This window comes from Nerophis ophidion, linkage group LG11, assembly GCF_033978795.1.
Source record: "Nerophis ophidion isolate RoL-2023_Sa linkage group LG11, RoL_Noph_v1.0, whole genome shotgun sequence".
Lineage (NCBI taxonomy): Eukaryota > Metazoa > Chordata > Actinopteri > Syngnathiformes > Syngnathidae > Nerophis > Nerophis ophidion.
Genome location: NC_084621.1, coordinates 1,593,409 through 1,606,494, shown reverse-complemented (window position 1 = coordinate 1,606,494; position 13,086 = coordinate 1,593,409). Strand labels below are relative to the sequence as shown.

The following is a 13,086-nucleotide window of genomic DNA, read 5'->3' as shown; positions in this document are numbered from 1 at the left end:
ATCAGCAAACCAGCTTTTTTTTTGTTTCACTGAGACATCGCTAACCAGAGATACGGACATTCATCTCGATGGTTTTAACATCATTCTCTTTGACGGAGATGTGGCGAAAACCTGGAAGTCAATTGGAGGCTGTCAACTGCAAGTAGGCACCAAACACCACGCTAAGGTAAACTAAGTGTTGTAAACACTATCAAATAATGACTCTGTCCTTCAGACCACACCATTTACCTACAGAGTTTTCCCAGATTACTATCATTTTAGTGTATGTACCAGAGCCTGATTTCAATCTGGCTGCTGAGCACATAGCTGATTGCTACAACAGAGCTGTCAATCAGCCTGGAGAGCAGCCAGTGTTTGCACTGAGGGACTTCATTAGGTGTGACATCAGCACACATCTGCCCAGCATGGAGCAATACGTCACAATGCAAAACATACTGGACTTGTGCTTTGGCAAAATCTTATATTCATACATTTCAAGATCACGGCCACCTCTTGGCTGCTCCGACCACAATGTCATCTTCTTACTGCCAAAATACAGGTCAACTGAAGACAGGAAAATCACCAAAACTGTCAAAGTTGGGAATGAAAAAGGAAGTGAATCACTTAAAGATTGTCTTAAAATGACTAACTGGGATGATGTTGGAGCTTATCTCAGCTGCATTAGGCCGGAAGGCGGTGTACACCTTGGACAAGTTTCCACCTCATTGCAGGGCCAACACAGATAGACAGACAACATTTTCACTCACATTCACACACTAGGGCCAATTTTTAGTGTTGCCAATCAACCTATCCCCAGGTGCATGTCTTTTTTTTTGCTGTCATGAAAAAGGGAGTTTTTTTGGGTTGATGCACTAATTGTAAGGGTATCTTGTGTTTTTTATGTTGATTTAATGAAAAAATAATGAAAAATTATTCTGTGGCCCGGAAACGGTTGGGGACCACTGGGTTAGGGGGTTTTCACATGAAACTCTAATCTGACAAATAGGGTTTCCCACACATTCATTTATTTGTGGCGGCCCGCCACGAAAGAATTACGGCCGCCACAAATAAAAAAAAAACGTTTTTTTGTAGTTACATACTATATAAATACGTAAATATTATATAAATATGTATATAAATATGTACATAAAGTGTTGTAATTATATTCCAACTCCGCATTCTTCTTGGTCATCTCCGCTGCCACCCGACCACAAATAGATGCCTGACCTGTGGGATCACTGAAGAATATTGTACATTGGTGTAATCAGTCACCCACGTCCTCTAAATGTGTACGTACCGTTGTACGACTCTTTGCAGAACTCATTTCCCCTTGTCAGTTTTGTCCATGCACATCAATGTTTTTCACTTTCTTCCTGACACAACCAATTCTTTTTTTTATTATTTCCGCCTGACCTCAGTTCTGGGTGACACAGGCTGAAATGACAGGCTGTCAATCGCTCCGCCGTTCACTAAAATCACGAGAAAGAAGCACCTCCTCCTGGCTGATGATTTACGTTAAACCCCTGCCCCCTCTTCTTCCAGGGACTGGTGCATCTCCCGGCAACTGTGGTGGGGTCACCGCATCCCGGCCTACTTCATCACCATCAATGATCCCTCCGTGAAACCAGGATTGGTAAGATAGCCGATTTCAAGTCAATTCAATTTGCGTCATCCATGATATAATTATTATTATTATGTCTTCTTCCTGCATTAATTCCTGTTTTTGTTTCACCTCCCCTTCCAGGATGTGGATGGCCATTACTGGGTCAGCGGTAAATCAGAGGAGATTGCCAGAGAGAAGGCAGCAAAACGCTTCAATGTGACTCCTGACAAAGTCACTCTCAGACAAGGTAATATAGTTTGGAGTGGAGCAGCGTTGTCGTCATAATCATCGCTTTGAAACCATTTAACACATAAGACATCATGCAAAGAGGAATAATCTATAATACCTAGAATAATTGTACAGGTAATGTTATGAAATCTATGTTTTCAGGAAGTCTTTTTAGACCAGGATGTCTGGGACACCTCCCTAAAAGCATCTTTTTTAGACCAGGACATTCGGGAAAACCCCCAAACCCTCAGTTTTCTGAGAGCTCCTTGCAGGTCCCCAAAGAGTCTTCAATAACACTTTTCTAAGGGTTGATTTGAGGCTGTTTTGTCAAGACATTTTTAGGTTACTGCAACATACGCATTTTATACCAGATAGGGCGGGAAAACATCAAAAACCCTTATTGAGTATCCCAGGCAGGACTAATATATAACACTTCCTGAGGGGTACTGTAGATTTTTGGCTGTTTTGTCAGGACATGTCACATAATTGCAAGACGCTTTTTAGTCCCGGCAGAGTATTCAGTAATTTAAAGGCCCGAGGCAAACCTGGTCATGGAGGCCCTCCACATTCTTGTACTGCACTGACAAAAAGATCAAAACAACGTATTCAGCAGAAAGTAAGTTCAGTCTGCAGGTAACTGTATCCTGTTTTAAAAAAAAAAAAAAAAAAAATTATGAGAACACACTTTTTAACAGTATATTTTCATCAAATTTACCTTTTGTTTATCCTCCTTTTTGTTTGTGAGGTTCCCTTAGGCTCTCTTTTGCTGTCTTCTTGTCTTTTTTAATATTTATTTCATATTTGTGGTCCTCCACTTTTTCGTTCTGCACTTCTGGTGCCGTCATGCTATATTTGTACATGACAGACTTACATTTACTACATTAAATGTACCTTCCAAAATAGCTTGTAATGAGTTGCTCCATGTCTACACTTTTAGACTTCGTGCTCATTGTGGAGTACTATCAGTGCTGACAGCCTGTCCTGTGACATTGGTTTGAATCATTTCTAGTAAACATCGACCGTTAGTGATTATTATTAGTAGTCAAGGAAGTTGATAACTGATATTTGGAGCTGATATTCATTTGCAGTAATAATATTTGGGGAGTAAAAATATTTGGGGTTTTGGCACCAACCGTTTGCAGTAGATCTGACCAATCTAAGTCTGATGAGCGGACAAACCTCTCCCAAGACAAACCAAGCAGTCCATTTGCGAACAATTGAATGCCCTGAGATGACAAAGACCTGGATGAATAAGAACCTTCATAGGTTTGCTGTAAAATTGAGCTAAAATGCCCTATCGACTGAAAGCCACTACTAGCGACCACGCAGTCTGATAGTTTATATATCAATGATGAAATATTAACATTGCAACACATGCCAATACGGCCGCTTTAGTTTACTAAATCGCAATTTTAAATTTCCCGCGGAGTTTCTTGTTGAAAACATCGCGGAATGATGAAGCGTGCGCGTGACGTCACAGACTGTCAGGACATATTAGCGCAGCACCACTTGCGGCTAAAAGTCGTCTCTTCATCGCTCAATTAAACAGTATTCTGGACATCTGTGTTGCTGAATCTTTTGCAATTTGTTCAATTAATAATGGAGAAGTCAAAGTAGAACGATGGAATTGGAAAGCTGTAGCCTTTAGCCACACAAACACACGGTGATTCCTTGTTTAAAATTCCCGGAGCGGTCAAGCAAACATGGTTCCCGACCACTTGTCAACCGGCAGGTTTCGGTGAAAAAATTGTGGTAAAAAGTCGCCTCTTACCGGAGATCAGCTGAGCTTGCGCCGTCCATGCAGCTGACATCGACTTCCCTCAGAGACTGGCCTCAAGACACCCGTGGACACACCCCTCCGACTATCAGGTACTATTTAATCTCACTAAAACACTAGCAACACAATAGAAAGATAAGGGATTTCCCAGAATTATCCTAGTAAATGTGTCTAAAAACATCTAAATCCGTCCCAATGCAATCGCCTTTTTTATTTATTTATTTATTTTTCTAGTCCTTCGCTATCAATATCATCATCCACAAATAGTTCATCCTCGCTCAAATTAATGGGGAAATTGTCGTTTTCTCGGTCCGAATAGCTTTTGCTGCTGGAGGCTCCCATTATAAACAATGTGAGGACGTGAGGAGCCCTCACACTTGTGACGTCATCGTCTGCGACTTCCGGTACAGGCAAGGCTTTTTTAATCAGCACCAAAAGTTGCAACTTTATCGTGGATGTTCTCTACTAAAACCTTTCAGCAAAAATATGGCAATATCGCGAAATGATGAATGGCACATAGAATGGACCTGCTTTCCACTTTTAAATAAGAAAATCTCATTTCACTAGGTGTTTAACAGAGTAAGATCTGATGTTAACTGACAAAAGCCACTTTTGCTAAATGGAGATACCTGAACGACAGGGATGCTGTGTGACTGTGGCACTGCACCACAGACCATGGAGCACCTTCTGGTATGTCCCTGGCTGGAAAAGCCCTGCAAGTATTGGACTTAGCAGAGTTTAATGAGAAAGAACAGCAATGTTTTCAGCTGTGGCTGAACAACATCTAGCCAAGCCTTTGTAAAGGACTGTTTGGATGTATTCATTAAATTAATGTACTCTTAGTTGCTAAAAAGGGATTATTAATATTCGAATACTGAAACATCTCATTTGTGCATATATGTGTGCATTACTAGAATAAACTTAGGAGATGCACAAATGAGATCTGTCAATATCAAACATCTTTTTTTTTAATCACTAAGTTGTCGTTTGGAGTTGATTTCAACTTTTTTAAAGGGTACTTCAAAACGTAAACAGTACAGTATGTGCTTCATTATCATATATGTAACTCTCTAAAATTAATACTTCCAAATACTTTAATATTGTATGTAGCTTCGAAACAAAGAAGAGGTTTTAGCACATCAACATGAGATCAGCAACAGTCCTTTACAATATCATTAATACCATAGAAATGGCCAATTTTTTTCTTTATCAGCGTCGCGGCTAAAGCAGTTCAGCAGACCGGAGAGGAATTCTTACAAGAACTCAAATGTCCTGTCAGATATCAAAACATATTTGGGGAGAATTAATGACGATGCAAGTATTTTTTATTCTTAAATCATAAAAATAAATAAAGAATTGGGCTCCAACAACCTTTTCTCATGCAGGGCAAAAGTGCTGGTGCTGGACCAGTGGCTATTACTATTTACCTCATTATTATTTGTTTTTATATACAAAGTACTAGTATCATATGTGTATATATTGTATCTGCTGATGTAGTTCTGGTGTTGTAAAAAGAAAAAAAGAGGCATTATCGACTAAAAAAAAACAAAAAAAAGGCTCGAGACCAAATATAAGTGCCGATCATCAGTCGATGTCTAATTTTAGTTTTGAAAAACGACTCTCATCTGAAGCTTCTGACATGGATACTCCTTATATGTAACCATGCATGTCAAATGGAGATGAGATATGTGTGAGGAATTATCTGACCACACACGTAACCTCTAGTTTGATGTCCTCTGCATCAACATCATCCATCTTCTGCTCAAGTCTGACAGCCTTTATCTAGCTTCCCCGCCTTCTCAGTGCTTCTTATTACATCAGTGGAGAAGAGAAATCCATACAAATCGCAAAATGTGTGCAACACTTTGCTTCAATTTGACCAGGGCAGCTTCTACAACAGGCAGAACATTTTTTGGGGGGAATAAATCCTCTGCTCTCTTCCCTCATACTCAAAATGTGTAGGTCCCTTTCTCTGATGCACCAGTTGCCCAATTCACCTCCAGTTTTAGCTTTTTCTGCAATTTCCCTCATTTTGAAATTTCTTAAGGAAGTTTGTTATTGCTGCAATTTCCTTGTGGGGCACGATCTTAGTCACATTATTAATTTGGAATCACATTATTTCAAACAGTGGTACTGTCAGGTTCTAACACTGATGACATCTATTAAACAGACAAGAAGCAAGGAATCATGCAGAGACAGAGTTCAATTTGGCTCAATGAGGAGAGATGTTTGAGATTGCACGCTCAGTTACAATCTCCCACCACGCTTTGAGCTAACAGTTTCTCATGCTCTTCTGTTTGGGAGGTCCCTGGTTACATCACTGAGGCCGCCTCTAAAAGGAGTGGCCACATATTTCATGCAAAGCAGCTTCCAGTACGCACAATATGTGACGGAATGTGCTGGGGGCCTTGTGATTGCCTTGTCTCTGCTTCGTCTGATCTTCGTTGAGGTCCTTGAAGTCCTTGGCTGTAAGTGGGCTTAGAGAAACAAAATATCTGCAACGAGGCAATCCCTCAAATGCCGTAGCTGATAACAAGTTTTGTCCTTGCACAAACAGAAAAAGTACAGCTTGAGCACAATAGCTAATAACTATAGCAACAGACTTTGAGCGCAACAGTTGTGTGATAACACACACTTAATTATTCTATCAGGTACTTTGCCATTTATGCATCTCTTTGTACATTTTTTCAGCTGTAGAGACCATGTCCTCTTACCGTTTTTCTCTAGCATAGTCCTTCGAAGCAGCCAATGCTCTAGGATTTCAGGCAACTGGTAGCAAACAGCTCCAAAGTCTCCCAACTCTTCATCTTACTGTTTTTTTCTCTGGGTCCACTGTCATCACAGAGAGAGATGGCTCTGGTTATTTAAATGTCATTCCAGTCATGCATTTTACAGGAAATGCAACATTAGCATGTATTTCCATACATTAAAGCCAGACAGTAAATGTTTTGGCCGTAGAACCATTTTGTTATAAACACCATGAGAGCTGCAGTTTAGTGCTTATGTCAGCTGCACTGGCTCATGCAGCTCTCCAATCTCCTGAGCTTTTACTCTAATTGATGGGAACATTTATCAACATTTATTAGGGGTGTAACGGCACACAAAAATTTTGGTTCGGTACGTACCTCGGTTTAGAGGTCACGGTTCGGTTCATTTTCGGTACAGTAAGAAAACAACAAAATATAATTTTTTGGGTTATTTATTTACCAAATTTGTAAACAATGGCTTTATCCTTTTAACATTGGGAACACTATAATAATTCTGCCCACGTTAATCCACATTAAACTGCCTCAAGTTGCTGCTTTGATTAAATAAAATGAAAAAACCTTTCTTCTACATATAAAAAGTGCAACATTAAACAGTCTCCATTGAAACTGTTCAATGTCAACTCATCATGCTTAATTTATTACAGCATTTGGGAAGCCTGTAGTTGACTTTTATTATGTACATGTTGTATTTTTATCAACATGTGATAGCAGGGACCCTGCTATTCAAAACTAGGGTGCTAGATTACTAATGATTCATGTAACTATAGCTGAAAAAATAGTACAATAGCAATAGGAGAGACTATTCATCCCTCAACACAAATAAGTTCAATGAAATAACAGACAAACAGATCAAAAAGCCGCATGTGGCTCCGGAGCCGCGGGTTGCCGACCCCTGGTCTAGAGGGATTTGTAATGCTCGTGACAAATATAGGGACACAGTGACTAAATTGGCAACACTAATTGGTCCCTCTTGCTACATCTTCTTATTCTTTGGCAGACTAGGCACACATTAAGGGTAATGAGAAGCATGCCATCTATAGTACGGAGTTGTCACAATAAGCTGCATTTACACACTTTTATAATGACTGCCCATTTCTTATACAATTATCATGCACTTTGCGTAGGGCCCCTGGATTCATAGGTGGGGGCCTTGTTTTGCATTTGTAAGCGAATGCAAAATGTCAATTAATGAATGACAACACTTATTGTGAAATTTTACTGCTAACATATTCCTAACCCCTTCCTGCTTCGTTACTGCTAATAATATACGTTAGTGGCATTTTTACCTCTGGCGTTGAGGGTTAATGCTGGGATAGTCAACATTTGTACTGGGCTGATAATATGTCAAGAAGATATGAACATTTACATTTTAATTACATCAAGTTAGTTATTTTGCAGTGAAAAATATTATTGAACAATATAATTCCTACAAATGTGTTTTGGTACAAAACATGCATCAAATTAAATTCAAGTTTGATTTAAAAAGTATGAAAATCATTTCAGATAAAGTGTAAAAACATTTTGTATTGGGGGCCTCAAAACATTTTTTGCTTAGTGTCCCAATTTAGCCACGGGAAACTCTGCATAATTAAATGACGGCGTGGCGAAGTTGGGAGAGTGGCCGTGCCAGCAATCTGAGGGTTACTGGTTCAATCCCCACTTTCTACCATCCTAGTCACGGCCGTTGTGTCCTTGGGCAAGACACTTCACCCTTGCTCCTGATGGGTCCCGGTTAGTACCTTGCATGGCAGCTCCCGCCGTCTAAGCGCTTTGGGCGCCTTTAAAAAGGGGTAGAAAAGCGCTATACAAGTACAACCATTTACCGTATTTCCTTGAATTGCCGCCGGGGCGCTAATTAATTTAAAACCTCTTCTCACTCCTGCGCTTACCAAAGGCATGTGGTAAAAGTAGGCATGCGCTAATTATTTTAAAACCTCTTCTCACTCCGGCACTTACCAAAGGCATGCAGTAAAATTTGAGTGTGATGTAAGCTTGGACCTTAAATCCTTCTGATTAGCTCTTAATCTTCTTCCCTTTATGCGGTTTGAAATTACCGGTATTGAAATCAGCCTCCTCCATTTTGAAAATGATGACAGGGGAAGTGTCACTCGTGACGTCACCAGTTTGACCCGGCGGTAATACTAAGCATGCACTAATTATTTTGCGAAGCGAGTTTGACCCGGCAGTACTTCAAAGCAGGCGCATACTATATGCCAGGGGTAGGGAACCTATGGCTCCAGAGCCAGATGTGGCTCTTTTGATGACTGCACCTGGCTCTCAGATAAATCTTAGCTGACATTGCTTAACACGATAAGTAATGAATAATTCCACTGGTAATTGCAGTGTCAAAAATAACCTTCAAAATATAAAACATTCTCATGCATTTTAATCCATCCATCCGGTTTCTACCGCACCTGTTCAATGGGTCGCATTAATGGTAAGAAGTATTTGATTTATTGTTGGTTAGCTTCAGAATAACAATGTTATTAAAAATAATAAGAGACTTATTATTCTCTAAAAATGTTGGTATAACTTAAAAATGCACACATTTAGTTGTATTCAGTCTTAAAAAATATGATATGGCTCTCACGGAAATACTTTTTAAAATATTTGGCTTGTATGGCTCCCTCAGCCAAAAAGGTTCCCGACCCCTGCTATATGCCCTGCGGCAATTCAAGGAAAATACGGTATTTAAATAAAAAAACAAACCACATAGTCTCCACCTGAGTTTTGAGTCCTCCTGCTTATTTCACATAACCACCTGCCTGTATGTATCCTCCGACTCTTGTTGACTTCTTGAGGTTCCCAGTGTACTTATGAAACCCTCCTTCATATGTCTTCATTATTTGTATTTGTGGTGCAGATGAGGATGTTCTGGACACCTGGTTCTCATCTGGCATTTTCCCCTTCTCCATATTCGGCTGGCCTAATGAGGTACACGAACAAACAAGCCTCCATTCTTTCACGTGTGTGAAAAATGGCGCTACATTTGCATATTTCATTTCCTTTTCTTTTTCTTTTTTTTTTTTTAAAGACCCAGGACTTGAGCGTGTTCTACCCTGGCACTTTGCTGGAGACGGGCCACGACATCCTGTTTTTCTGGGTGGCTCGTATGGTGATGATGGGCCTCAAGCTGACCGGCAAGCTGCCATTTAAAGAGGTGAGATCCGTCTTAGCGGCGGTGGACTCTCGTTACGCGTAATGTGGCACAACAGCCGTGATTTAATTGTCGGCAGGTTTATCTGCACGCTGTGGTGAGGGACGCCCACGGAAGGAAGATGAGCAAATCACTGGGCAACGTCATCGACCCTCTTGATGTCATTACTGGAATATCCCTGGAGGTAAAGCCTAACAGCTCCTTGATGAACGCTCTCTTTTCTTCCTCACATGCTCATTGCTCCCCTGAGGACCATCGTCTTATGTAAGCTTTATTCTGTAGCCAACAAGCTTTTATTGAAGCCATCCATTAGGAATTTTACTAGCTGCAAGCACTCACTTTGACAGCGCAGGCCACCAGAGGGCACTGAAGCGCCACTTTTCTTGTGCCCGAATGAGAGTGTAAAACATACATGGAGTTGTTACTGTGGTGTTTATCAGTGGCAATTACACCACCTCCTCCTTATTCCCTCCAGGGGCTGCATGCACAGCTGACGAATAGCAACTTGGACCCGTTGGAGGCGGAGCGAGCGAAGCAGGGCCAGAAGTCGGACTATCCGAACGGCATACCAGAATGTGGCACAGATGCCCTACGATTTGCTCTATGCGCCTACACCAGCCAAGGTGAACTCATTATCCATATGGCACTTTCTTTGTCTGCTGCACAACACTTGATATTTCCTGCATCATCTTTTTTTTTTTGTATTCTAGCTTTTACAATCTACCCCGAAGGTCAAACAAAAATATATATTTTGTTCCCAACTTGGTGGATGTTAGAGATGTAACAATAACAAGTATTAGAGGCCTACTGAAATGAGATTTTCTTATTTAAAGGTGGATAGCAGGTCCATTCTATGTGTCATACTTCATCATTTCGCGATTTTGCCATATTTTTGCTGAAAGGATTTAGTAGAGAACATCGATGATAAAGTTCGCAACTTTCGGTCGCTAATAAAAAAGCCTTGCCAGTAGCGGAAGTAGCAGACGATGTGCGCGTGACGTCACGGGTTGTGGAGCTCCTCACATCTGAACATTGTTTATAATCATGGCCACCAACAGCGAGAGCGATTTGGACCGAGAAAGGGATGATTTCCCCATTAATTTGAGCGAGGATGAAAGATTTATGGATGAGGAAAGTTAGAGTGAAGCACTAGAAAAAAAGGAAAAAAGGCGAGGGCAGTGAGAGCGATTCATATGTAATTAGACACATTTACTAGGATAATTCTGGAAAACCCCTTATCTGCTTATTGTGTTACTAGTGTTTTAGTGAGATTATAAACTCATACCTGAAAGTCGGAGGGGTGTGGTGACCGCCAGTGTCTCTGAGTGAAGCCATGGAGGAGCCAAGAAAGTCGCAGCTGCCTCTTTGACAGCTGCAGGAGGACACAAGCTCCGCTCATGTCTCCGGTAAGAGCCGACTTATTACCACAATTTTCTCACCGAAACCTGCCGGTTGACATGTGGTAGAGAAACATGTTCGCTTGACCGCTCTGTTCCATATTAAAGCTTCACAACAAACAAAGAAACACCGGCTGTGTTTTGGTTGCTAAAGGCAGCTGCAATCCACCGCTTTCCACCAACAGCATTCTTCTTTGACGTCTCCATTATTAATTGAACACATTGCAAAAGATTCAGCAACACAGATGTCCAAAATACTGTGTAATTATGCGATTAAAGCAGACGACTTTTAGCTGTGAGTGGTGCTGGGATAAAATGAGCTCCAACCAATAACGTCACAAGCACGCGTCAACATAAGCGTCATCATTCCGCGACGTTTTCAACAGACACTTTGCGGGAAATTCAAAATTGCAATTTAGTAAACTAAAGCGGCCGTATTGGCATGTGTTGCAATGTTAATATTTCATCATTGATATATAAACTATCAGACTGTGTGGTGGCTAGTAGTGGCTTTCAGTAGGACTTTAATGATAACTGCGGTAAATCTACCGATGGTTAGTATTAGTTTTAAATTAAAATGAACAAAAAAAAACGTGATAGATAACTGCACTTTAAGAAAGGCACCAGCTCGCTTGCTTAAATGCTATCAAGAGACATTACTTCTTTTGCCAATAAAGTAAATTCTCCAATCTAAACTCAATATATAAACACATTGCTGTCTGAGCAACTAAGATATTCAATTGTGCGCATTGAGTCTCTCTCCTAAAAGAGTGATCGTTCTCTACTCAGGGGAATACCACACAGAGGTGTTTCTATGGTGCAGTCAAGGACTGCTGAACAGAGTAGGAAACCACAACACCTGCCAGAAACAATAATAGTAATATTCTTATTTAGCCACTTTACCACAACACCTGCCAGAAACAATAATAGTAATATACTTATTTAGCCACTTTACCACAACACCTGCCAGAAAAAAAAAAATTGTAATAGATTTTTTTAGGCACTTTTCATTTAAAATAAATGTTAAAATGCAAGTACAACAGTACAAACCAATATTTAAAACAATAAAAGCGTAGCCATCAAACCAGATAAAATACTAAGACTAAAACAGTGAAAATCAGTGAAACACAAAACATGCAAACTAGTGGTTCTTCTAACCGTGTATCTATTTATTTATTTTTATTTAATAACTTGTTCAAAAGATGCCAGTGTGTAGTGTATGTATGTACACATGTATAATCCTATATTTGTACACTAAATTGGCCCTAGTGTGTGAATTTGAGTGTGAATGTTGTCCATATATCTGTGTTGGCCCTGCGGTGAGGGGGCAACTTGTCCAGGATGTATGCCGCCTTCCGCCTGAGTGCAGCTGGGATAGGCTCCAGCACCCCCCGCGACCCCAAGATGGACAAGCGGTAGGAAATGGATGAAGGGATACATCTATGTACAGTATGTACAGTATACACATATATGTACGCATATATTTTTGTGTATACATGTGTACTGTGTATGTATGTATGTATATGGGTATGTATGTACATGTGTGTTTATATGTGTTCTGTATGTGTTTTTATGTGTATGTGTATATGTATGTTTATATAGGTATATATGTATATTCAAATGTAAATAAATACATTTTTAAAAATTTTTCTAGGCCATCTCTGCGCTTACTTACTGTGCATATAGTTTTGCAACATGCAACTTGTTCTGAAAAAGTTGTACTATCATTTTTATGTCAAATAATATTTTGCAAGAATCAGTTTACATCGAGAAGCGATTTTGAATCGAATTGTCACCCCAATTTTTGTAATGTAATTATTGTAAGATTAATAACCCCACCTACTCATTTAGTCTTCAGAACATAGCAAAAAGTAGCTGTGTCCCCAAAATGGCCCCCAGGCTGCACTTTGGATACATATTTTATTAAGGTTTATTATTTTCATTTCATTACACTTTTTTCATCATATTTTATAATCTGATTGTAGTGAAACTTGGTTGTATCTTCTATTGAACAAACAGCACCATCTGCCAAGTCAAATACATTTTTTGTTAAACATACTTGGCCCATAAACCTGATTCTGATACAACAGCTTGTATGTACCGTATTTTTCGGGGTATAAGTCGCACCTGCCGAAAATGCATAATAAAGAAGAAAGAAGAAAACATATATAAGTCGC

The 13,086-nt window shown here is 40.0% G+C and overlaps 1 protein-coding gene across 2 annotated transcripts in view; it reads left to right on the top strand.

Moving 5' to 3' along the window:
- Window positions 1-13,086, top strand: part of vars1 (valyl-tRNA synthetase 1) — a 223,102-nt gene that overhangs the window by 196,570 nt on the left and 13,446 nt on the right. For both annotated transcript variants that reach the window (XM_061914827.1, XM_061914828.1), the window contains 6 exons: window positions 1,522-1,612; window positions 1,724-1,829; window positions 9,219-9,289; window positions 9,390-9,515; window positions 9,592-9,696; window positions 9,988-10,135. In XM_061914827.1, coding sequence (XP_061770811.1) covers window positions 1,522-1,612; window positions 1,724-1,829; window positions 9,219-9,289; window positions 9,390-9,515; window positions 9,592-9,696; window positions 9,988-10,135 — 647 coding nt within the window. The remainder of the gene's footprint in view (window positions 1-1,521; window positions 1,613-1,723; window positions 1,830-9,218; window positions 9,290-9,389; window positions 9,516-9,591; window positions 9,697-9,987; window positions 10,136-13,086) is intronic.